This window comes from Punica granatum, chromosome 8 (genome assembly GCF_007655135.1).
Source record: "Punica granatum isolate Tunisia-2019 chromosome 8, ASM765513v2, whole genome shotgun sequence".
Lineage (NCBI taxonomy): Eukaryota > Viridiplantae > Streptophyta > Magnoliopsida > Myrtales > Lythraceae > Punica > Punica granatum.
In genome coordinates, this window is record NC_045134.1 from 9,187,160 (window position 1) to 9,212,673 (window position 25,514).

The 25,514-nt window shown below is 38.5% G+C and overlaps 1 protein-coding gene and 1 long non-coding RNA gene across 2 annotated transcripts; one reads left to right on the forward strand and one right to left on the reverse strand.

Annotated features, from left to right (window-relative positions):
- Nucleotides 1–12,801: 12,801 nt before the first annotated feature.
- Nucleotides 12,802–13,909, reverse strand: LOC116187495. The gene is made up of 2 exons (XR_004152074.1): nucleotides 13,390–13,909; nucleotides 12,802–13,183 (listed from the first exon to the last, which is right to left on the reverse strand). It is a non-coding gene; the product is annotated as an uncharacterized LOC116187495 (long non-coding RNA).
- A 7,413-nt stretch (nucleotides 13,910–21,322) lies between these two features.
- On the forward strand, nucleotides 21,323–24,032 carry LOC116187956 (aspartyl protease family protein At5g10770-like). Its single transcript, XM_031517015.1, has 3 exons — nucleotides 21,323–21,577; nucleotides 22,225–22,683; nucleotides 22,861–24,032. The coding sequence occupies exons 1-3, from the start codon at nucleotides 21,424–21,426 to the stop codon at nucleotides 23,679–23,681; spliced, it is 1,434 nt and encodes a 477-aa protein (XP_031372875.1). The 5' UTR covers nucleotides 21,323–21,423; the 3' UTR covers nucleotides 23,682–24,032.
- Nucleotides 24,033–25,514: the final 1,482 nt, after the last annotated feature.

The following is a 25,514-nucleotide window of genomic DNA, read 5'->3' on the forward strand; positions in this document are numbered from 1 at the left end:
GTACCTTTAGCATCTTGACTTCACTAACTCTAAGGAAGATTTTTCTCGCTTTATACTTCGACGGTCATCCCATGTTATTTTTCTTATGGTCTATGTTGGTAATATTATCATGACTGGGACACTAGGTGCACCTTTCAATGCCATCTTAGCTGCCTTACACAAGGAGTTTGCTATAAAGGATCTAGGTTCTCTTCACTTTTTTTCTGGATATGGAAGCTCAGTCTGACTCCAGTAGCCTATATCTCATGCGGTCCAAGTATATTCATGATATTCTTACTCAAACTGCTATGTTGGAATGCAAACCCATTGGCTCTCCTGTCTCGGCTGGATCTCGGCTTTCTCTCCATGATGGTGATCTCTTTGATGATCCCTCTCTTTATCGTAGTGTGGTCGAAAGCCTCCAATAATTATTGTGGCGTGACCATACATAGCTTATGTTGTTAATCAGGTCTGTCAGTTTATGCATCATCCCTCCACGACATACTGGCTAGCTGTTAAGAGAATTCTAATGTATCTGAAAGGTACCATCACTCATGGCCTCCACATTCGGCCTGAACCCCTTTCGTCCCTTTATGTATTTTCTGATGTTGATTGGGCTAGGAATCTGAATGATCGGTGATCTATTAGCAGATTCATTATCTTTCTTGGCTTCACTCCAGTTTCTTGAAGTTCTAAGAAACAACGCAGAGTTACCAGGTCTAGCACTGAAGCTAAGTACAAAAGCCTTGCCAATAGTACAGGTGAGATCATCTGGATACAATCACTGCTGCAGGAACTGGGTATTTCATTTCCTCACTCACCAATTTTTTGGTGTGACAATATCTCTACAATCTGTCTCATTGCCAATCTAGATTTCCATGCCCGAAAAAAGCACATTAAGATTTATTATCATTTTGTTCGGGAATGATTCATGCGCAAAGACTAGCTTATCCGGTTCATTAGCTTAGAAGATTAGCTGACAGATGGCCTCACGAAAGGACTCCCATCTTCTCTTTTTCGCTGAATAAAAGACCAAGAGGGGGAGACCAGCGTAGCAACCCCCTTTGGAGACCAAAGGGGCTCCACAACTGCCATGTAATGTTCCATTCGCCCGAATGGATAAAGGGCTCGGTGAGACATAGCTCATTTAGGTCACCATGACCCCACCAAAGCGCATAGTGGACCAGAACAGAGCCTATAGGGTAGAGGACATTGGTCTACTAACGCAAGTGCTTTCGTGTTTAAGTCGAATTTCAACCCCTTGATCTCCCCTTTGGAAGACGAAGTCCGTTACCAACTGGGCTACTACCTTGGTGGTAGGACTCCCATCTTCTAGATTCACTGATATCCGGTCCAAGCTTCATGTGGCAGCCTCCCGTTAAGCTTGCTATGGAGTAATAGAGTAACTGATGATCGGAATAATCAGAGATCATAGCTTTCCATGTATACTTAGTATAAATTTGTTATGTACATTATTTCCTTGATTATTACTCTAGATAGATACACATACATATCTATATGATGCAATACATTTCACCTTACTAATCAAGTAAGGATTTTAGCCAACTCTTCTCTTCTAATCTTTAAATGTTATGAACCTGGGAGATTTGGTCTGCTTCTTCCTTTGATGGAAAAAAATATCAGCATATTTCACCGTGCTAACAATTTCATCAGAAGAAACGTGAGACAAATCGACCCATCCGTATGCTAGAACATCTTGAAGCACCTTAGGCTTTTACATTACTGATAGTGAAAATGCACCAACCATCATATCATCATGCATCATGGATCTAAAAGCATATACAGTTGCAAGCTCCGCAGCCGGTACTCGTCTATCTAGATAATAATGGTCGCTGAATGCAAACCAGCTATTATATTCATCTATTGCAAAGAGGCATGTCTTTCACAAGTGATCGATTCCTGCTTTAATCAAATCATCCAGTGTCGAACCTTCCGGCATTGTCATGGAATCAACATATTTCTTCCAGCCGACACGGTCGCTTTACCCAACAGAATTGGGTCATATATTTGGCCGGGGAGTTTCTTCAAGTGACCTTCATTCCACAGGTGAAAATCCTTGAGGATCTTTGTCGCATGGACGGGAGTATCTGACAATCCCGTTCGGTTTTCTATAATAAAATTCCCGACGAGTCCACTCACATCCCTGAGGGACATATAAAACGAGCAACCTTCTTAGATCAATTCAAATATTTTTCGATATCCCTTGATTCTCTCTGATAATAGTGAATATGGGCGAGAGTGGGATTAGCACTAAACCTATTTAGTCAGTTGATTTGGGTTTAAGCGAGTTGATTAATTTGATTAAGGGAGGGTTGAGTTAGATTCGACTCTGTTGGGTAGTGGCCGGCCGGAGCCTTTTGGCTAATTATCTTGAATTAATTAAATGCAATTTGGGGGTAAATTGAGACATGGCCATGGGGGTTTGGGACTAGTTTTATATTTTTAAGTATTAATTTAGTAAATTGTTAGTTAATTAGATTATAATTGTTTGGCCTATTAGCTAGTTTTAGAATTGATTAGGAAATTGTGCCTGCGCTTCGTCGTGGGTCGACAACTATACTAAATTATTTGAATTTAAATTTGAAAATAACATTAATTAAAGGAAAATATAATGTATTTTAGAAAATGAAAAGTTCACATTCTTTAAATTTGTGAAAAATAAATTAACAATGAAACAAAAAAAATTTCATGATTGGTTCTTCTTATATGGGTATAAAGAGAAAAAAAAGTATTACTTATAATACAAAAACGATACGAAAGGGTATGTTTGACCAAATAAACAGGATAAGGGTAAATAAGTATAATCATTAAAAAATACAATATAAAAGAGGAAAGTCTATGAATAAAAATAAATAATATGGATTGAAAGGAAAAATTAATTGATATTTATAAGAAAAGATAAAGCTTAGGATATATGTATAATTTTTTAGAAAAAATAATAGATACATAGTATAAAGTAATACGTACGGTGTCAAATCTTATAGTATTCGGGGTAAAAGGGGGAAAGTTTATACTCAATAGAGAGGGAAAACATGATGTTATATTTATTTGGGAATGCTAGAGGTGTGCTTCCATAATGGCACCATTTGTATGCATATAGTAATCATAAAAAAAGGGGGGAAAAACTTGTCACAAATCTAGATAAAACCTAGAGAAAGAAACTATTTTTTCGAAATAACTAGTCCTATCATAAGAATTGGGTCATGACAGTGAAATATCAATTGCTTATTAAACCTTGTAAACTGCATGAAAGTAGGATACTCTAAATTTCGGGGTTCAAAAGTTTTATAAAACGTGAAAATTAGAAGAAATAAATAAATAAACACAACAGAGCGAGAAAAGGTTCCTCAATTTGCAACCTAATTTTTTTAAAAAAAATTGTATTTGTTAATTTGCATATCTAACATTTTCTTTTTCCGGTTTGCATTATAGTATCCGAAAGCCCAATGGGCCCCCAACTTATACAGTCGAGCTGAGTCGGCCCACTAATCGGTAAAGCTCTCATAATGTGGATAAACTCCATTCACAAGACTCGAACCCAAAACCTTGCTTAAAGTGAACAAGCGCCGAACCGCTTGAATTAACCCACATTGATTGTATATCTGGCATTTTTATATGATAAGTTTTTCTTTTTTTTTAGATGAAAGTTGGGGACAAAACACCATGACTGTCACTTGGAAAATAAAATCCAAAATTTAAAGAAAGATGTTTGTATTAGGATCTTTGCCTTATTAGGAAGGATAAAAATATGGATATGGATCTGTGGGACTGGCACTTCATCACGACTTTGACTATAGAATGCATATTGGGCTATGGAATGGATTTCAATGACATTATCATAATCCGACGGAATGAGTCTTAACCAATTAATTAAAGGTGAAGGTCTCTTTAGCGGGCCAATCCTGTGCAAATTGAATTAGTCGGGACTTATTGAATTTTTGGTTACCATAATGCATACGGAAAAAGGTGAAGCTCTCTTGCTCTCTCTAAAAGCTAGCTTAGTTCATGAGAAGGTTGAGTTTAAGGTGGTTAAATTCATTTTTCTTATCACGGCATGGACGGGTCTGAAAATGCTTCTCTCCACAGAAGCATACGGGTATGAATGACACAACCACATAACCAGTTAGTACTGAGTATTTAGATCTGGCTAACAATTGGTGTATTGATATATAGGTGAGTGTGTATAAATATATATATATATATATATCGATGTATTGAAACCTAGTAGAAGTGCCATAACATCATTTTCATCATTGAATTTGTTGTGTTTAATTCGAACATGAAACTTTGATATAAAAACATTAATTAATTCAATACGTAAATGATGAAGAATTCAGTGGAGAAGCAAATAGTCCGCTTTTTTCCGGAGACGCAAAATCATATGCCCGATAGAGGTAGAGAAAGAAAATATAGTACAATGGCACGTTTTCATTTAGTAATCAAAAGATTTTAAATTTAATTCTCATGGTGAAACTACATGTGTCCTCTTATTATTTATTAGAATTTCTTCTTTATTATATTAGGTGGTTGGGTCTCTTCTTTATCACGTTAAATTCACGGGGATAAAATGTTTTAATTAATTTCACTGACCCAGTCAGTCTTGGGCCATCTCGGTATTCTTTTCAGCCAAGTGATAATATTTACTTCATCAACTGGACATGAAATTTGACGCAATTGGACGACATATTAGATGTGACATGGAGTTGAAAGTTAAATGAAAATATACAGGTACAAGAGGTTGAATGACAAAACTCAAAACTGGAACTTCTTAGTCTCAAACACGTTGGTTAATTAGTGTGTCGCATTGATAGCTGCTACGAACTGGAAACTCAAATGACACTGACACGCCATTGGTCGTTACATTATATTTTGTTGTTGTATGCTATCATCATCCAAACATAAAGGTAGCAAGTAGTAATATCTCAAAACAGGAACAGAGAATACAAAAGTAAGTGTCAAACGAAACTAAGTACGAATGGGGCGTCTAAAGGGCATCCCGGTCGATCTGGTGCTGGAGGATTATTAAGGGATACCGATGGAGGATGGATAAGGGGTTTTGCGCAAAACGTGGGAATAATTACCTCCTTTTCGGCCAAGCTGTTTGCTGTTAAGACTGGCCTGAGTTGGCATGGGATTCGGGATTGAGAAGGATAATACTTGAAGTTGACTCGGAAGTGGTTGTATGTCTTCTCCGATCTCAAGAAGAACAGGCTTGCATCAATGGCGCATTACTTCGAGATATTCGATCCTTGCTTCAGCGGGATATTGGTTGGTGGTGGTAGAGCATATTCTTCGTGAAAGGAACTCATGTGCTGATTGGTTGGTTTGGTGAGCTATGCGCTAACTCTCCCAGTTAGTGTTCATCAATTGAGTCTTTGCCATCCGGGACTTCATTTCTTATTATTTGGGAACACTGTAGGGGTCACTATGCCTCGTCTTTATTGAAGATATGTCAAGATATTGTGTTATGAACAGTATCAGTAGAATATTATAACTTTCTGTTTTCAGTCCTTTTCTCTTGTATTATATACGATGTACTCCTCTGATAATGAATAGAAGAAAATTGCCCAATCTTTGGCAATTTGTCATTTGATTTATTTTTCATAATGAACTCGGGCTTTGCCCCCCCCAAATTCAAAAAAGAAGAAGGGGAAACTCAAGTTCCACTCGCCCTGAAAAGATGGGGTTCAAGTTGGTCAAGAACTTTGTCAAGCGACTAGTATATGCGCTCAAACTTGGCTTGAAATATAACATGTAAGTTTTAGGCTAGTTAGCATAAAAAATCGATGGCAGATTCGAAGCTCACAAGCTAGAGAGTTCAGCATATACATCATAATATTAAAAACATGAAAAAAATATTTTCCTTTTTGTTCGTCATGAAACCATACATATTATGTTTTGGTTTATCCACCTGGTTTATGTAATGAGATGAAATTTTAAGTGAGCTCATTTAGTCAGGCGAATGCTCAGGCCATAAGTCAAGTATTGCATGCCAAGCTTGATGTTGAGTATATTTTTAACCAGAATGGATTGCTACTGTAGCTTGATCCGAGATGAATGGTTTGCATCATCCCACATCGAGAAATCATATGAGCGCTGACTAATTTCGATTTAAGACGAAATCAAACTTTTTTTTTAAATAAATCTTACCTGATAGTTGGTTGAAACCGTATCAGTGCTCGTGGACCTTTTCATTCCAAGTCCCACTAATTTATGGAAATAATTACCCGCATACTTCTGATTTTGTTGCTTTCGTGGTTAACTGATTCAATTCTATGCGTGTCAGAAGTAAAATAAACAATAATTTTAACCACGAGGTGGTGGACGGACTTTTACTTATAGTACATTAAGCTCAAAATTTGTAATTATTTAGTGATCAGATTAAGCTGATATTTCGAATAAGAATACAATTCCAGCTAATAATAAACGTTAATATATAATTATCATTATGAAGAATCCAAAAATTTCGAAGGAAAAATGTCTGAACTGGTGGAACTGGCACCTCTCGTGCTATATGGATCACCGCATCATTGAGCTAGCAGGGAGATCTTGCCGCCCAAAATCAAAGAGAATCCATTACGTTGCAAACTGTGGAGGCAATGATGAGCACATTCAGTTGAGCTCTAGCTCCATTTAAATTAACCGAACTAGGTACAGGTTCGCGTGTTACGCGGATTTATAAAAATTAATCAATCAATTATCCTATCTTATGCCCTCTTCACCCCGACCTAAACCCGCCAATGCCTAATTGTCGTTGCCATGGGCATCTTCTTTCTTCATCCCTTCCCTGTCAACAGTCATAAAGTGGAACATCCTCCCCATAAATGCTCCATTACGACTTTGATCGTCTTCACTGCCGGCTCGCCATCTACCTGTTCACATTCATTCATCTCTGCCATTTTTTCATTTCTCACATGCTCTTCGCAATTTCATCATTTAATCGATCAATCCCCTTCACAATCACCTCCCATTTCTCTTGCTCAGGCGCTCTTGGTCATCTGGCCACTCCAGTTCTACCACTAATATAATGCCTAGAGGCATTGTTGTTAAGTATAATCAGGACCAAAAGGTGCTGCCCTCACTCTCCATCGATTACCATGGCGAATTCTGCTATGCACTCCAAAAAGGACAGGGCACTTATCACCACTATTTGTTCTCTGTCACTCTTTATATAAGTGCCCTCCTTGCATTAAGCCGCACTTTTCATGAAACAGTATAGTCTAAAAATGCGCCCCAGTGACGCTCTTTCGCCTTCGCTCGCACTTGTGCCTTGCCATGTTGTCATGTATTTGTTTAAATGATTGCTGAGTGTACGATACTTGTTTTGTGCGCAGGACCAATGACACAGAGGAATTCTGGAAAGTTTATAATTCAAGAATTCAAAGTCTAAAAAGTATGTGTTGGATTAATCGAGGAAGAATTCTTGTGATTTGAAACGGAAAGTTTTCTTTTTTTTTTTGGATAAGTGCCAGACCTTTCATTGCTTCAAAAAATATTTACAGAGATGATTACAACACTCATCCAAGAACTCAACACATCAAAACAGATATTTTTGACCACCCAAATGGTCACTCATTGGCACGCAGGCCAAATCTAGAAGCCAAAACAGATGTAACCAATTCACACTTAACGTTTAGCATTACTATGAGTCTCTCCTTCACAAAATTCACTATTTTCTCAACCAAAACTGATATTGGCATCATTGCCTTCTTGAAGATTCTGTATTCCTATCCTGCCATATGCAATACACATAGTAACTCCATAATAACTTCAAGATTGTTACATCCAATCTTCTACCTCTGAGAGTGATAATACATTTAGATTCTGAGCGCCAATCAACCATGTGTCTGCTCATTCCTATCATGCTCATTACACTTCTTCAGATGTTACCTGTAACTGAGCAAGAGAAGAATAAATGGTCTCTAGATTTAGCGAACATTTCACAGGATTCACATCCAATACCTTGAACAACTCTCCATTGATGAAGCCTCTCCTTGGTAGTTAACTTGTTCTGCCATGCCAACCGGCATATAGTCTGTCTCCAGCCCACTTTCGTTCCTCTAGGCCTCAAAGGTAGAGGAGGTGAAAGAACCTGCTTTAGATGCCTTCCAAACCACCTTATCAGCCTCCACAAAACTCAGCTGCAGGGCAAGGTTTTGCACCATCAGTGATTGAGGATCACTACTCCTAGGCCAATGCCATCCTCCATTTCTGTAGATTGTAGCAACCATGGTTGTTTTCGAGATAGTGAGAAAACATTCAAAGCCTTTTTCTACAGTATTTAAATAAAGGACCAATTGTTAACCAGGAAGCATACCAAAGGATGTCTTGGAACCATCTCCAACACTATTTTCGACAAGATTCCGAGCCATGGATCTGAGCTGGAGTATTTTCCTCCAACTCCAAGAGTAACCCCCAAGTATTTTAAGGGACCAGAAGCAATTACCTTTTTACTAGGTAAATCTGAACCCAAGCTACCCATAACGAGCCTGCATTCATCGATATTAGCCAAATATGCCTGAGGAAGCCCACTTTATTCCAGCTTTCAAAATCTCTAATGCCCAGCCCTCCTTCATGCTTTGGCAAACTTACCACTGTCCACTTTACCTTAGCCCTACCTGCAAGCCTGTCAGAACCAGCCCACAAGAAAGCTCAACACTTTTGTTTGTTAAGATAAAGACCGAACGCCAATAGTTTGCCATGGAAGCCAAGTTGACATGGTGGTTTATCGCTTGAGAGGAAGAGCTTCTACATGGTGGGAAAGACTACAACAAGATCGTCTTTAAAATGGGGAAGATCCAATTTTTACATGGCGGTGTATGAATCAATTACTAAAGGCGAGTTTTCTTTCATTGGAGTACGAAGAGTATTTATATCAACTTTGTCATGAAAGGGCAAAGATAAATCTTGGTGATACAACAAAGATCAACCCAATGATCGAAGAGCAAATTTCAAACAACAAAGCTGGCTCGAAAAGGAAGACAATATATCGAAGCCAGTCGATAAAATAAAAATCGAGGAAGAGATAGCTCCAGAATTAGAAGAATTGCCTATTTTGATTGTGAAGAAACTGTCTTTAGAAGTAAAGATAACAACGATATCACCAATATAACTCCAAGGAGTTTAGCCTAGTGATAAGGAAGATCTTATGTATCCACCCGATCCCGGGTTTGAAACTCCTTGGAGCCACCGGAGCACTTTTGGTGTGATTACATGTTCCGTGCGCCGCCGGGGGTTCACGGAAATTCGGGGATTAGTCGGGCGAAACCCAAATACCCCTGGTTAGCAAAAAAAAAAAATGATATCACCAATATTAAACTTTCCACTTATGGAATTCCAAGCTATGGCAATTGAAGATCTATCAATAGGAGCAAGTAGACTGCATATTGAGTCTTGTATCTCTGGCATCTCGAAAGCTCGAGATCGAACTTTTCACAAGTGGAGGAAAATGACTCCGAGGAATTCTGGAATGTTTATAATTCAAGAGTCCAAAGTCCAAATAAGTATATGTTGGACTAATCAAGGAAGGATTCTTTATGATTTGGAATGGAAGATGAAATCTCTTTATCCTTAAATTATGAATGTTATCGAAGTACATTTTATAGGAAGATATTTTTGAGATGTTATGTGAATATTTATTGTCTTTAGGATTATTTGATTTACTGTTATCATTAGGATTTAGAATATCTTGATACAATCTTCTATTATTAGTAGTTTTAGGATTATAAGTTTTCTATACAGGCATGTAGGCCTATGGCCATGGAAGAACAATCTTGAACAATTATACTTTATTGATAAAGTTGAGAGATTTCTCTTCTTCTATGGCTCTTTTGGGTGTTATTCATCAGGTTTATATGTGATCTATTCCTTTCGAGTCTAAATTCGGATTTAAGCGCGAGAAATCGTGATCAACGATTCGTCAATCTCGGGTAGGTACACTCACCTTTTCAGGGATATCTATACATGCCATTTCCTGGCAGGAAGAATCTCAATATAGGATTTTGGGTGATAAGCATATATCTAGTCTCCATGGTAGTATGAGACCAACAGGAGCTTCATGAGCCAATGATCAAACTCGCCTTTGGGAATGGCTGTTGACCGCAGATGAGCAATTCAAGGATTGTGGTTGCTCAAAGGTTCTCCCCCTTCGAAATGGACCGGTTTCAGCTTCCTCCGCCAGCTAGTATGTACTTAAATGCCGGGTTGGCAGGAGGGCTTGCAAATCTATCAGTGAGACACTCATTTAATCTTGCATATCCTAATGAATCTTTCTGAAGAATGAAGGATGATGCCTGTAGTGTTGTACTTAAGCACTAATAATGGCCATTATTAGAGCTAGGTAAGGTTAGAAATGTGTTTCAAATGCATCATTGACACTTTTTGGCCTAACAGTGCGGCCAATTTTGGTCACTGGCTGCCACGGTGGCCTGTATGTTTGTTAGCAACGTCAACTAGTAGCAGTCTCACTGCTCCCAAGTCCTAAGGATGTTAGCAAGAGATATGTATTACATATTTCATGTCGAAAAAGTGTCTTTTCTTTTTGGTCAATCATAAATTTTCTTTTTTGGGTGAAAAAGAATTGGTCATTACGCACAGGGATGGACTTAAGGGGATGCGGAGCGCGTTCCCTCTTGGATGCAGAAAAAAGTTACTAAATTTTTATTATATTTCATCGAATTTATCATATTTTCAATCAAATTATCATATTTCATACCTCTTGACTTTATGATACAAAATTTCTTTAGACTTCGCCGAAATTCCGATACGTCCTCGTCTACGTACTAAAGTGCGATCATGTAGAAATCGCAAACATTGGATCGTCCCTCTATGTTAGATCCTAATAAGCTTCAGAGACTAATCGTGTGATTACAATCATGCATTATGCTTCAGTCATGGATGGTCACAGTAACAAATTAAGACCGACCATGTTCAGATTGGTGATGCCCGAGGTCCACCATTTTTCTCTCAGAAGGCATTTGATATGTGGAAATCTTCGTGAATTTTCAGGAAAGTTTATTTAAATTTTTTGGACACACAATATTTCCATGTTTGGTCGGGCCATGACAATCCACAGGCTCACTCGCACATTTCCACTCGATGTAGGATACTAGACGTGGCAATGCGGAGGCTGGTAATTTAATTGGTGGGAATCTATCTCAAAATAATGTCGATTCCATGTGATTGGATTGCCGGCAATCCACCAAACGCAACCTTAGGCTATGGTGGGGGTGTAACTGATATGGCATACAGCCCAAGGCCCATAAATCAATCCTAGACTGGGTCGGGCCACTAAAATACTAGCCCAAAAATATAAAAGGCTGGCAAACCATGAGACAAAAGGCGGGAATGGTTACAATAGAGGGAGACCATTCAAAAGATAATGAATAAGAGGGAAAAATGTGTAAGAAGGAAAGGCAGTTTGAGACCCATATTCTGAAATCAAGATCAAGATGGATGAGTACAAACCTCGATCCTTCATAACCTTGTCAGTGGTTGTGCTCACTACGAGAAAAACCTTTATTAGAGACAAATGATGAGAGGCAATTATAATATTAGTCTCTTTAATTCTCATTTTGCAACAAATACAATATATTTCTCTTATGTGAATTTTATTTGCCTCTAAAAGCACCTAAAATTAATATTTTACCAAATTACAAAACTATAACACAATTATTAGCAACAAATAAGTATTTTGCCTCAAAAGAATAACTTTTAGAAACATATTAGTTGAGGCATATAGAAAATTTGTCACTAAATATTTTTTAAAATACAATTTTGCCTCTAAATCCAATTTTGTTTGCCCCTAATATATTCTTTTAGAGGTTAAATACAATTTTCTCTAAATCTACTTCTCATTTGCCTCAAACTTACAAAATTTAACCTACAGAGTAAGTAGATAAAATGTTGAAAAGTTTTGATGGTTATTTTTACCTAAAATAAATAATTTATTTAGCATGAATTAAAGGATATTCAAATTACTCTCAACATAAGTTGAAAATATATTTTATTTATTTATAGATGTGAATTACATTATGCAAATTTTGAATAAAATAAAACAGTACATTAGCATTCTTTTTGTGTATTTTACTCATCTATTGTGTTTATATATGATTTATTACACAATTTTTTGGATAATTTAACAATCTTCAACTTACCATCCAAGAATTAACAATATATATATATATATATACACAAGATGTTTGATTTATTATTATATGCATATTAATTATTTTCTTAATTTTAAATAATTATATAAAATAAAATTTGTATATATGTATTAAGTCTTGACAAAAATATTACATATAAATTAAATGCAATTCAATTCAAAGATACATTAGTGGCGAAATGGTAAAGGTGTGAGACTAAAAATACTATGCTAGAGGTTAGAGGTTCGAGTAGGGTGTAAGTCACAATATAAAGATACGAGAGAGATAATAGTCAAATATAATTACCATCATTTATTTTGAAAAACTTTTATAGAGGCAATTACAGTTGTCCTAAATGATAAATTTAGTAACAAAATTTGTTGTTATATCTCCTTTTGGAGGCAAATTTAATTAACATTAAAAATATGAATTAGCGACTTTTATTAATTGATGTTAATTTACCTCTATAGATCTAAAACGACACAAGTAAATGTGGCAATTTACTCTTTTGTCTCTAATACCTTTAGAGGCAAATAAATGGCTTTTATATGCAAACATAATTGCTTCTAAAATGAGTTTTTCTTGTAGTGGCTGCAGTGTCGACAAGAATTCAAATTTTAACTATAAGCAATTCGTGGTCCGGGTAAATTGACACTTGAGAGCAAGAATGTAATTTCCACTAATAGATCAAGGATATCATGAACTCATAGCAGTGTTATCAGAACCGGACCGGACCGGCCGGTTCGACCGGTCGGACCGGAAACCGGACCTATGTCCGGTCCGGTTTGCTTAAAAACCGAAAAGGCACAAAAAAACCGGTGAACCCAAAAAACCGGCCGGTTTTTAGATAAACCCATCGAACCGGGCGGTTGCATGGGTTCAAAAATTTTAAAGGAAATCCGAACCGAATACCCGATCCGAAATCGAAAACGGGCAGAAATTGCAGAATTGAATCGAAAACCCTAGTTTTCTTCCTACTGCTCTTCATCTTCAGCTCTTCTCACCTCAGCCACGGGAAGCAGAGTTTTGGGCACCTCCTGCAATCACAGAAGGAAAGTTGTCTAATTGAGATGTCGAATGAAGCCGACAGAGACGGCGGCGGGGTAGAGAAATTTTTCTTGTATCTGCCATATAATCCCCAAACATCTCCAAGTTTTGTCCGGCTTTCCGATCCCCCCATCGATTTAACTCCGGTCGGTTCTCGCCATCAATCGGAAAAAAGACAATGGGATCAAGAAGAAACCTCAAAGATCAGAAGAGGAGCTTCAAGGCGGTCGACGAGGACGAGGAGGACGAGGAGGAGGAGGAGGAAGAAGAATCAGAGCAAGAGGGTAAGAGCTGCTGGTGCAAGCTTCTCGGCATCGGGCAAGAACTTTAGATCTTCCAGTGGAGACGGCGGCGAGGTAGAGAAATTGGTCGCGTTTGGCCCCGTCAAGGGAAAATACTCGGGAATGTGACGGGGAGAGAGAGACCTTGGACTTGGAGTTGGAGACGTAAGGAGCTGGCTTCTCCAAGAAGCCACTGGACACCTAAAGAAGAAGAAGCCAAGGCAGAAAGAAGGGTTTTGACTTTTGTCAACCTGCTATTTATTAGTAGATATTATATTTATTAAGATAATAAATATTTATTTATTTTATAATTAAACACGCGGTCCGACCCATCGAACCCCCGGTCGAACCCATAAACTCATGAACTCATACCTCGACCGGTTCGATATCCGATCCGGTTCTGATAACACTGACTCATAGACGATAGACAATAATTGTCAGTTAGAAAAGCCAAACATTTTGAAGGAAAAAGGTCTGAAGGATCGTTTGCATTATAAAGAAGACGAGGATAATGGATAGTGGGCTTAGCACTTCTCGACGACCATGACCATATATATATATATGCCCATTGGGCTTGGAATTGACATCATTGATATTATTTGTAATATAATGGAAGAATCTTTTGACTCGAAGATATATACATAAAATACATACAATGTATTTGGTTGGTTTAAGGGCACAAGTGTTTATTGCACTTGCAATAATATCTCCTCACTCCACTTTCTCGAGTGAAGCCAATAGTGAGTAAAATTATTTTATTGTTAGCATTCTTTTTAAAATTAAAGTACATTTAAACTTGTTTGCGCACAACTATGATAATGAACACCTAATTTTTTGGATAAACGATAAAAATTCATTGATAACGAAAATATATATAAGCAATTACCCAAGTATACAGATTCTGTGAAAACTGTTTCCATTTAACAAGATCAGGTTATGAATTGCCATCACCAACATTTTAGGCGATGTTTGATTGTCGGATTTGTAATAGGAATTGGAGTGGGATGAAAGTGCCCCAACATCTCATAATAATTATGGAAGTGCCACTCCCCCACTGATTCGGCTCTTCCGAATCGGAGGGTGTAGCACAGCTCATTTGGGAATGTTGCATCAACGGTGGAGAGGCCCCCCACCCACTTCCCTTCCGAGCTTCAAAAGCTATCTCTTTTTCTTTTCTTTTTTTTTTCCCTCTAATGTGGTTATTTTTTTATATAATATAAACATTTTTAGATTTAAAATTTTTTTAAATTTTTTTTATGTCTTTAATTATTTTTTGATTTTCTAAACTTTAGAAAAATAAACAAATTCAAATTTCTTCTATTTTTTAAAAATATTTTGCAATTTTTTCTAGTTTCATATTCTTTTCAAAATTAACATATAATATTTTCAGATGCTTCTCATCTGCACTTGAGGCGCAGTCAAATTCAAAATTGAGAGGTGAAAAAACAAAACGAAGATGGTACAAAAGGCCCTATCATGATGGTAAAATGCCTTACCAGTTGGAAAAAAAAAATGGTCTTCGAGTTAAAAACTAATCACGAGAGTCGCATCACCTACTCCAACTTCATAAACAAACTATAATTGTAAATGTAAATTGTACATGATAAAAACATGCCAGTATTATAGAGCAAATCAAGATATATTGCAACAACTATCAGGGATTTTATGATCTAGTGGTTTCAAGCTCATTCCCATATAATTTGAAGATCCCCGGGTCTAGAGTTCGAATCCTCCCGAGACATATGCTAGGGTGGGCTCTTTACACTTGGGTTTGGAGTCATCTTCTGCTTCTGTGAACTATACTAAGCCGCCGGTGGTGTTAACTGATAAGGTCAGTGCTTGCACTGGTTGTTCAGTTCGTCTGATATATTTGCGATGGAATATGAGAGCCCGAACATTGCGTAGTGGGGGACAACAATGGCTACCCACCATCTTATTCAGCAAAATATATATATATATATATATATATATATAATGTAACACATGTGAATCCCAAGAAGATTGGCATTGTGGTTAAAGAGAAATTCATGTATCCATCCAATTATGGATTCGAAATTCCTTGAGATCACCCGAATGCATTTGGCGTGATTATCTGTTTCGTGCGTCTGTTTAGTGCGTCGCGGGGGGCTCACGAGTTGCCGAGGATTAGTCGGGCTAAACCTGGATACCCTAGTTTGGCATTGTGGTTAAAAAGAAATTCATATATCCATCCAATTATGAATTCGAAATCCCTATGATCACTGAAACACATTTAACGTGATTATGCATTCCGTGCGTAGTCCTTCTGTTGGGCGAAACTTACACATCCCATGTTAGCAAAAAATTGTGCTGTGCAATTTCAAAACAAAATCTGACACATGACAAGTGTGATTTCTATAAAAATCGTTTATTTTAAATTTTACATGCCATTTGATTAGAAATTGCTCATAACCAATAATAACTGCGAGTTTTTTCCTTGACTGTCAATTTGGTCCTCGAAATATTGATCAGCCAAACAGTTTAGTCCTAAAAAAAATCCAACTTCTCGGTTGCTTACTACGTCTTCGCCACTGCCGGCATCCCCTCCTAAAGTAGTTACACATGCATATGATGATTGCTCGCTCACTCACTTTCCTTTCCTTTTTGTTTTTTGTTTTTTGTTAAAAAGAAAACCTATTAACTTTTTCTTTTTAGAATTTCAAGTTGAGTTTGATGTATGACTGTTTTTGTGATTATAATGTCATTCTCCATTGGGGGGAATTAATTACAATTCATTATAAAGATCTTTTCTTTGGCAAAAGAAAAGAAGGCGGCCATGTCATGTAATAATTATCGACCTCATTTTATTTTCTCTTCTTAGCATCATCCTACCATCGACTTGCTTGTTAAGGATCCTATCCATTTTGCCAAGGACTATCTGGCTCTTTCGGCTTACAACCTATGCATCGAATTACAGCATGGTAGCTAATGCCGAATGAGCAAATTAATCAAATAATGGAGCACACATATTGAGACAGATTATTACGAAGAAGGCACTTTCGCTTCATATTATGATTATAGCGTAGAATTAAAATATTTAAATTTATTAACGACTCAAGTAGTCAAGATTTCCCCGAGTTATTCATAATATGAGTTGGATTTGGTTGTGTTTATGCTCTTGCCTACATCATTGGAACCACTAGAGCACCCCAAGTCGGAAAATCGAAGGACCTTATGGTGAATATCATCCTGTATGTATAGCGTCAAAATTACCTTGTCTAATGGAGCTATAGAAGTCGTTCCAAACTAGGAACCCCGATATCACTTCTTAAACTGTGATCATTGCCCAACCAAGTTTTGAGCCGCGAGAATTTGTATACCTCTTTGATTTGGAATTACCCCACGAAAGCACGTACTAAATAATCTCAGATCCGGTCTATGTATACGCTATTTAACTATCACGAACACGAAGTGCTTGCCGACCCAAATAGATCGTTCTCTATAACAATTCATCCCAACATCAACTTCTCATCACTACCGTCACATAAATCCGACTTGGAAGCATATGTGGTAAACGACAACTCCAAAAATCAATAATTTAAACCCCACGAACAACGATGTCATTTTGGCCTCGTGAATCTTAAATTTCTACCAATCGCGTTAATCACTTGGGTAGTTTCTTATAATTCAACGAAGCTGCTACAAAGACGCTTGACATGCGGTTCCCTCGAGTCGGATGCTTGTGGGTCCCGCGGGGCATTGTGGCATGCGACGGTGGGGCAGCGTCACGGTAACATAGTGTGGTGCTAGAATTTTCCATAATTCAAAGGATGAAAAATCCCTTTGACTCCATCACAATGTCATACCTTTTGAATGACTCGTTAAAAATTCTTATCCAATTGTATTCAGTCTATGAGCCTCGCTTGCAATCGAAAAAAGAAAAAGAAAAACAGATCCAATGTTTCCATTAAAATATATATTCGAGTAAAAAATTCATATTCATACAATATAAGAATGAAAAGTTAGTAAATCATATAGTAAATATAAGGGGAGGGGATAAAGGCGAAGTTTTATTCATGATCGATTTCATTTTTCAACAATTTTTCAGTCCAAATCTCAACCCACATGACAGAAAAAGGAAAACTTTTTTTTCTCAATTATGAAAAAAGCCTAAAGCCACTAGGTATGCGCTATAGCGCTACACTTTCTTTTGATAAAAAAAGGGAGAGAACTTTACGAAACTGAAATATCCCGCACGAGGTCTCCTAATTCTTGTCGGGAGATGGACCAACATGTGTAGGACTACTGCCTCCCCCCGAACCCATATCGACGCTGATGGCAGGCCCACCATAAGATCCCACATGGGAGGGTCCAATAGAAGCAGAGGTCGAGGCAGTGGTTGCTGCAGAAGAGGAGCTGGTGTCCTGCTCAGCAAGGTACTTGTCGAGATCGAACATCAACTTCTCCATAGCAGCCATGCCCTTGATTAGCTCCTCGGGGCTCTGCTCATTGATAGGAGTGTTCCACCAGGTCCGCTCTGTCTCGCCATCCATCTGCCGGAGCTTCTCCAACTCCCTACCTCTTCTTTGTTCTTCCCTCAGCCTCTCCAACACCTTCATGTCCTGCCTCTGGGCCTCCCGGATTCGAGCCTCTTGATCAGGGAAGGCCCGCCTCATGCTCTCAGAATCGTGATTCCTACCCCTTGCTACATCTGAGAAAATCCCCCCACAGGTTGGGCAGAGAGTGTAGGACCTAATCCCCGGGAGCACGAGCACGGTCATGCTCTCAATGAAGCAATACATTGCACATATGTCACATTGTTTCCTCGACCGGCTAGCTTGCCTTGACGGACCCCTGGGCTTGGTTGACCTCCTCGAGACCTTCTTCGGGACCATGGTTGTAAGCGAATATTATTTGGTTAATGTTTCTCAGTGAAGAACTTTGGACAATTCATGCCCTTTTATATTTAGGCTCCAATGATACCCAGCCTTACACATTTCAGACCATTGTATATTTTGGAACCACTCCTTTTCTCTACCTTACATATATGGCCCATTCATTTATGGACTTACAAGAGAAGATTACTGTCCTTGTGAGCATACTGAGTAAAATCATAAGTATATCAGAGTATCTAAATGGTAATTACTTAAATCGGAGGCCGATTACGTGCGTTTCACGATAAGGTTGTAAAAAAATCCTAAAACTTTCAACAACAGAAAGTATATGGGACATCTTTGGCATGAAGAATTGGAAATCTTTTACATGGTATGGTATCTCCAGGCAAAACTCCACTATTTTTATATGCAAATTGCATTTCATTCACTTTCTATCTAGTGGTGCCAAATGAGGCCGTAAAAATATATGATTTTAGGAGTCTATAGTGTGTCCTAAGCACAGTAAAAGTACAAATATATGTCAAGTTGGAGCTGATTTACAACTCCATTTACATAATACATTTGGTATGAAAAACGGATTGCACAATGGGATGGAAGAAGCATACAAAAGCAATTTTCCTTCCTAGAACAGTTCTAATTTATTCCATTTCCATTTGCATATTCACATACGAAACTTTAATAATTACGGATAGAACAATGTTGCCCCTATGTCTTCTCTCAGTCAAAATAATTAATTGGTCTAAAATAATATCTAATGATTAATTCAACTGGGAAGTGAGTACCTAATATAAAATCCAAAGAATGCCCCAGTTATCTTTTTGTCTAAAATGGACAGTCATGTGCTTTAGGGCTGAGGACAACCGTGATTTCACCGAAAAGAAAAAAAAATATTCACGTGACTTTCAAGAACAAGTTTCACTCGTGTTGATAACAATTTATTAAGCAAAACTTGAAAGACACGCTAATATTCGGAGCATCCTAAACAAGAGTGCTTAATTTTCGATTTATATTTAGAAATAATGTGGTAACTTGCAGATGATGACACCAAGATATCTGTGAGAGATCCAAGTTACATAATGTATATCCAAAGAGATGACATGAATATAATAGGTAGATCATCGAGCAATGTAGTGCATATACGGAATTCCTTACACTAGAAATTATCATATGTCTTTGCTATCGCTAATCATTTTCCTTATGTCAAAACATTTGGTGCCCATAAATTATCAATTTGAACTAGTAACTTTTGATAAATGAATTCTCCATTCGGAACTATTTCCGGATTTCGACTTTAGCACAATTCGATCAATTCTTTCACGGTGCACCAAATGAGGCTTCGCGGAGTCAAATTCTTTGACCTTTTTTCTGGGTGAATTTAAAAAGCAAATTGACTGATGTTATCTTTTTATTATTATTATTTTCTTTGCTTTGAAAGGTAATTCCAAATTGTGAACTTTCAGTAGTTTATATATGCCCTTCACAAATGCAGAAAATTATCTCAAGCCAGTTGTGAGAAAAATGATATAACCTATATACACACACACACACAAATGAAATGAGCATTAAAAGGCTAAGAGAAAAGCAAATTCCTAAAGTCAATCTTTACGGCCATTCTTTTAAAAAATTTATTTACCTTGTAATGGTTCTGTAGGAATTTTCTTTTTTTGGTCCCCCATGAATAACCGGAGCAACTCAACCCGATCCGGATTGGGAATCTGATTCACTCTCGTATGATTGATTGTGGTTTTGGACACTTTACTCTCCTATTAAGAGTGAGGAGTACAGAAAGGCATTTAAATTGTCGTTGCAAGAATTTGATTTCTTGTGGCAGCCACAATTAATCTCTTGTAATTAATCCATTTACTGGGTTGACCAAATCACAAATAATCAGTCCAGGGCTAAATGTATTATATGTGTATGCGTGCATGTGGATGTGCCGCTGGTACATTTGCAAGAGGTAGAGAATATATGAGAGTGTGAGGACTAAGGACGTGCTCCCATTAGAGATAGTGCGTGAGAGAGGGTTCTTGTGCTGTGAATTGAGATTGGTTCTAGCTCGATACGTAGTGAGGATCCATCGCCAGAGCTTTGTTTGATTTCATTCGTGTAGGTGGTACTTGATTAATCCCGTGATTTTCTTGGGACTCAATACTTTACTCGAGATAAATTGAATCCTTATCGAGTTGTTTTATATCGGGTATATCATGTAGGTCATATTTCCCAACGGGTTCAAAAAAATAAAGGTACTCCCTCCAAATTCTTCCTAAATTTTTTTTATCCCACCAAGTATCCTGCCTGTAATTTCCTGGTTACCAAGTGACGATATTCGCCACTGCACTGCATTCTCTTCACGACTGTTCCTAATTTTCATACTCGCCCTTTTCTCTATTCTTCCACCTCCTACCATAATTCACATTCCTCCCCACAATTTGTTATCAAAACTCATTTTTTTTATAAATGTATTGTAGATATTGAAATAGTTGGAGAAAATAGTAATTAATTTATTATTTCTACAATCTATTGACAGTTAAATGAATTGTATATCTAAAAGTATTTTATTAAATTTCAAATTTTATTTTTATGGAATCCAATTCTCATTTTCTTGTGGAAGCTTTCTTTAGTAAAAACTTGCAATTACATACAGGTAAACAGTCTGAGAAAATTTATATATATCTTATGGAAGGGAGACTTTTTAGTGCACCAATACCTAAAACATATTCTTGTGGAATTAAACACTTTAGTCAGGACATGAAACGGATAAGCCCTTCTCAAATTTCAACATCCTTCATAGAAGTAGGAACGCACTTAGCAAGGATATGATAATTAACTACCATCATTGCACCTGTGGTGGGAGAAAAAATAAAAGAAAAATGAGCACTCCAATAGTTGTGATCAATGATGATGATGTGATGGGTGAGAATATATTCTTAATGACATAATCTGAAATGTTCTGTATGGTTTGTTTGCTCTAGAAAAGTTTATAAAAGGGAAGGCAGAGCAAAGCAAATTAAAGGGCAAGATGCGAAATTGAGAGCTCCATCTCTTCTTGAGAAGAGAGAGAGAGAGCCAAAAAAATAATAATCAGTAATTGGTCCCATGGCCACTCTTTCTCATCACCATGGTCTGAGGTTGTTTATGTTGTCTTGTGTTTTGGTTGGTGTCCTCTGCAAGGATTTGGCTGAGACTCACCACACCATTGAAGTCAGCTCTCTCCTGCCTTCTGCTTCCTGCAAGCCTTCTGCAACCAAAGGTTAGTAACTTAATTTCTCACTGTCTCTGCACGTACGTATTAGTATGGTGGCTCTTGTTCTCCTGTCAGAATTAAGATTTGTTACACTTCAATTCTCATTGGTTGTACCTCTAATATTTTTTATTCTTCTATCACTTACTAAGGAGGCCAATGAAACTCCCTTATAACTAAAAGATGAAAATGTTTTCTTTAGTTAATTTAGTTCATGCCGGTAGAGAAAGTTTCCGTTTCGCGGTACTAATAGACATTAACATTTTTTTTTGTGCCACGACATTAACAAAAAGTTGAAATTAAGTTTTCATGATCTTTTATTACAAGGTGGTGTTTGATAAATACTTAATTAGTTAATTGAAGAAATGTATAGGAAGAAGGGATGAATGTATAAGGATGAAAAAAGTTTTATGAAAGATAAAGAACACCAATAAGTGACAAATGACTTATTTCATTAAGTTAAAATTTTGTACTTTTAACTGCACTTTTAAAAAAAAAGTACCATGTTATCCCGGAAAGAAATTCTAAAAAAGAATGTGAAAAGATGTACAAAGAAAGATGGCAGTTTCGTTGTTAAACCTAGCGCCATGACACAGAATATAGCTGGTGGTAAAAACTGCGTTCACGTTTCTTGTTGATGTGCTTTGAAATTCCAGGTGCCCGTAAAACTTCGTCGCTAAAGGTAGCCCACAGGCACGGCCCATGTGCCCCGGGGAGCCAAAACCCCAACAGCCAGGCCCCACAGTTGACGCATGACGACATCCTCAGGGCGGACCAGTCGAGGGTCGACTCGATCAACTCCCGGATGACCTCCAAGCCACCCCTGGTCACAAGGCTCGACGATGTGCGGGAGTCAAAGACAACGGACATCCCGAGCAAGTCAGGTAGAACAGTCGGATCAGGCAACTATGTGGTGACTTTGGGGCTCGGTGCACCGTGGAAGCAGATGACGCTGATATTTGACACGGGTAGCGACTTGACGTGGACCCAGTGCAAACCTTGCGTCAAGCAGTGTTACCAGCAGCGCGAGCCAATGTACGACTCTATGGCATCGGCCTCTTACAGGAACATCTCCTGCACCTCCGACGCCTGCTCTCACCTCACTACCACTACTGGTAAAAGTTTGCATAGACAAAAAAAAAATTTCAATAGTATTTGTGTTTTCTTGAAAATCAGAGAATATTAGCCGTGAAAATGTTATTATTGGATGCTCTCAGATAATATGAACTCGACGAAAAATAACAAATCGAAATCGAGACCCTCCTTACCTTACAATTTTAGCTTTCATGCAGGTATTGATCCGGATTGCTCTGCATCAACTTGTGTCTATGGCATACAGTACGGGGACTCATCTTACTCAGTCGGGTTCCTTGCAAAGGATAAGCTAAGGGTGACAACTACAGACACGTTCGACAGCTTCATCTTCGGGTGTGGGCAGAATAACCAGGGCCACTTCGGTCAGTCCGCGGGGCTTCTTGGGCTAGGACGGGACAAGCTCTCGTTCGTGGAACAGAGTGCTGCAAAGTACGGGAGGTACTTCTCGTACTGCCTGCCATCTTCCTTGAGCTCCACAGGGCACCTCACCTTCGGCAAGGGCAGCAGAGGAAGTAACGTGAAGTTCACCCCGCTGGCAACCATCAAAGAGGCAGCCTCGTTCTACGGTATTAACATAGAGGGCATTAATGTTGGCGGGCGAGTCCTGTCAATCTCAGCATCAACTTTCTCTAACGCTCCAGCGATTATTGATTCCGGGACGGTGATCACCCGACTGCCACCGACGGCCTACGCTGCCCTGAAGAACGCATTCAAGCAGGGAATGAGCAAGTATCCCAAAGCTCCTGCCCTCTCTATACTCGACACCTGCTACGACATGAGCGCATATACTACGGTGTCCATACCGAAGGTGGGGTTCTCCTTCAACGGCGCAGGGAACATTGACCTGGACCCATCCGGGATACTGTATGCGACAGATGCCTCCCAGATATGCCTGGCGTTTGCTTCAAACAGTGACGACACAGATGTCATCATATACGGGAACGTACAGCAGCAGACATTCGAGGTTGTCTATGACATCGAGGCATCCAGGATTGGCTTTCTCGCCAAGGGATGTTAAGTGATCCCCAGCTTCGATAACCCAATCATTGGGATTTTATACAAGTTCAAAGTGAGAACTGATAGACAAATAAGGTTTAGGTTAGGTTCTTCAATAGATCTTTGAGCTGACGAGGGTATTGACCCTCTTGCTCATGATCCGATCAGATTGTAATAAGCTTGTAAAATTAAAAATCAGAGTTGAAATGGCAAAACACTAGTAGTTGTTTGTAAGCTGTTGCTGGTTCTTTTAACAAAGAACCTCGTTTTAGTTATGAAGGGAAAATAAAACAGGAGTTGATGTCAAACCGTTATGTAATATGATGCCTTGGAAATGTTAATGTGAACGTGGAGTGGACTCTGTTTTTTCTTCCCTCTTTCGAGTTTTTTGATGTGGGAGTTGATCGTCTTTCAGCCCAAATAAGTCGCAGCCCAGGTGTTTGAACTTTGAAAATATCATTATCATCTCATAACTGATAGCGTATGATGGAATACTTCATGCCTTGCTCTCGACTTCCTCTCACGGGTCCAGTCTAGTTAGAAGCGTTCATTCGATTCTCTGTACTTAGTGGATTTACGAACTACTCCTATACTAGAGAGCGCTCGAAAACCAATGGAATCATCCGGTCTGCTGCAGTATGCGAACGTAATGCTCAATTACCATCCCATGCGGTAAAGCACATTTTTCATGTACAATAGGCTATATAGATCATTCGAATTTTGTCACAAGGAAGAGCGTTCAGGCCGGGCAGAAAGTATGATTTAGAAAGTTCTTCAATCAATGGAACTAAAAATAAGCTTCAGAGGGATCCACCCAGTCGGTACAATTTACAGGAAAACGCTTCATCAGCCGAGACAGAGACACCGGTGACAAAATGTGACAGTGAGAAATCAGGAAAAACCTTTCCTGATTACCACGAGTTTCAGGCAAATGAACAACGAAGAAGAATCGATGACGCTGCTCATCCAATCTATAAAAGACAGAACCATCGAAGAAAATTTCATCTGAATTGCTTAACATCTGGGAGTAGACAAGAGGCAAGGAGACAACCATAACACAGCCTGCCTACAGGCTCTGAGTCATGTAGTAAAGGAAAAATTCCAACCGCTTACGATAAATTCCTCCAATCACCACGATCTCAGCAATGGATTAGAAAAAACTTCTCGACCTTTCAACAAAAATCGATTACGCAAGTTTGCAGGAACAAAATTCATGGTAGTTCACGAGGGCCAACTAGACCGGATCAACAATATTATTGTTAAGCATGCTCTTGATAGACCATGGTGCTTCAGAAATGAGCAATCTAACAGCTGGTTCGACGAGAAGCGATAAAACAGCATCAGTAGGTATTGCAGCTCACAAGTGAACTACTAGATTCCTAAAACCGAAGGAAGCTATCAACCTAATGATTCGCGGACACCTCCATTTAGAATTTAAGACACAAACGCGACTGAAACGCCCCCCTTTCCCACGTCTTTTCTTCCTTTCCATTGATCGAACTCTTCGGTCTTAAACACCCACACCAATATCCAGGTTGCAGTAACTCCTGCTCCATAGACACGCATGGAATCACACCGCTTATAGGCCATGGAGCTAAATGGCATACTTATGAGCACAACTTGACAAGGAATGGCAGATCAGAACAGTAGGAGTTTGACCTACCGAACTACAATGGGAATGGTAGCAGCACTGCTAGCAATGCCACTGTCATCGTACAACTTCACTTTCATTCATCGTGCTCGCATCAATCGATCTGTTTCCACCACCACATGTTAAACACGCGTGCACTTGAAATTCCCCATTTTCTTTCGACACATCGAGGACCACTACACCCCCACATCTGACAAGTATCGA

Excerpts from the sequence above, each read along its gene's own strand:
- LOC116187956 (XM_031517015.1), top strand. The coding sequence starts at position 21,424 with ATGGCCACTCTTTCTCATCACCATGGTCTGAGGTTGTTTATGTTGTCT. Across the intron at positions 21,578-22,224 it reads CAAGCCTTCTGCAACCAAAG|GTGCCCGTAAAACTTCGTCG; the intron begins GTTAGTAACTTA and ends TTGAAATTCCAG. Across the intron at positions 22,684-22,860 it reads TCACCTCACTACCACTACTG|GTATTGATCCGGATTGCTCT; the intron begins GTAAAAGTTTGC and ends GCTTTCATGCAG.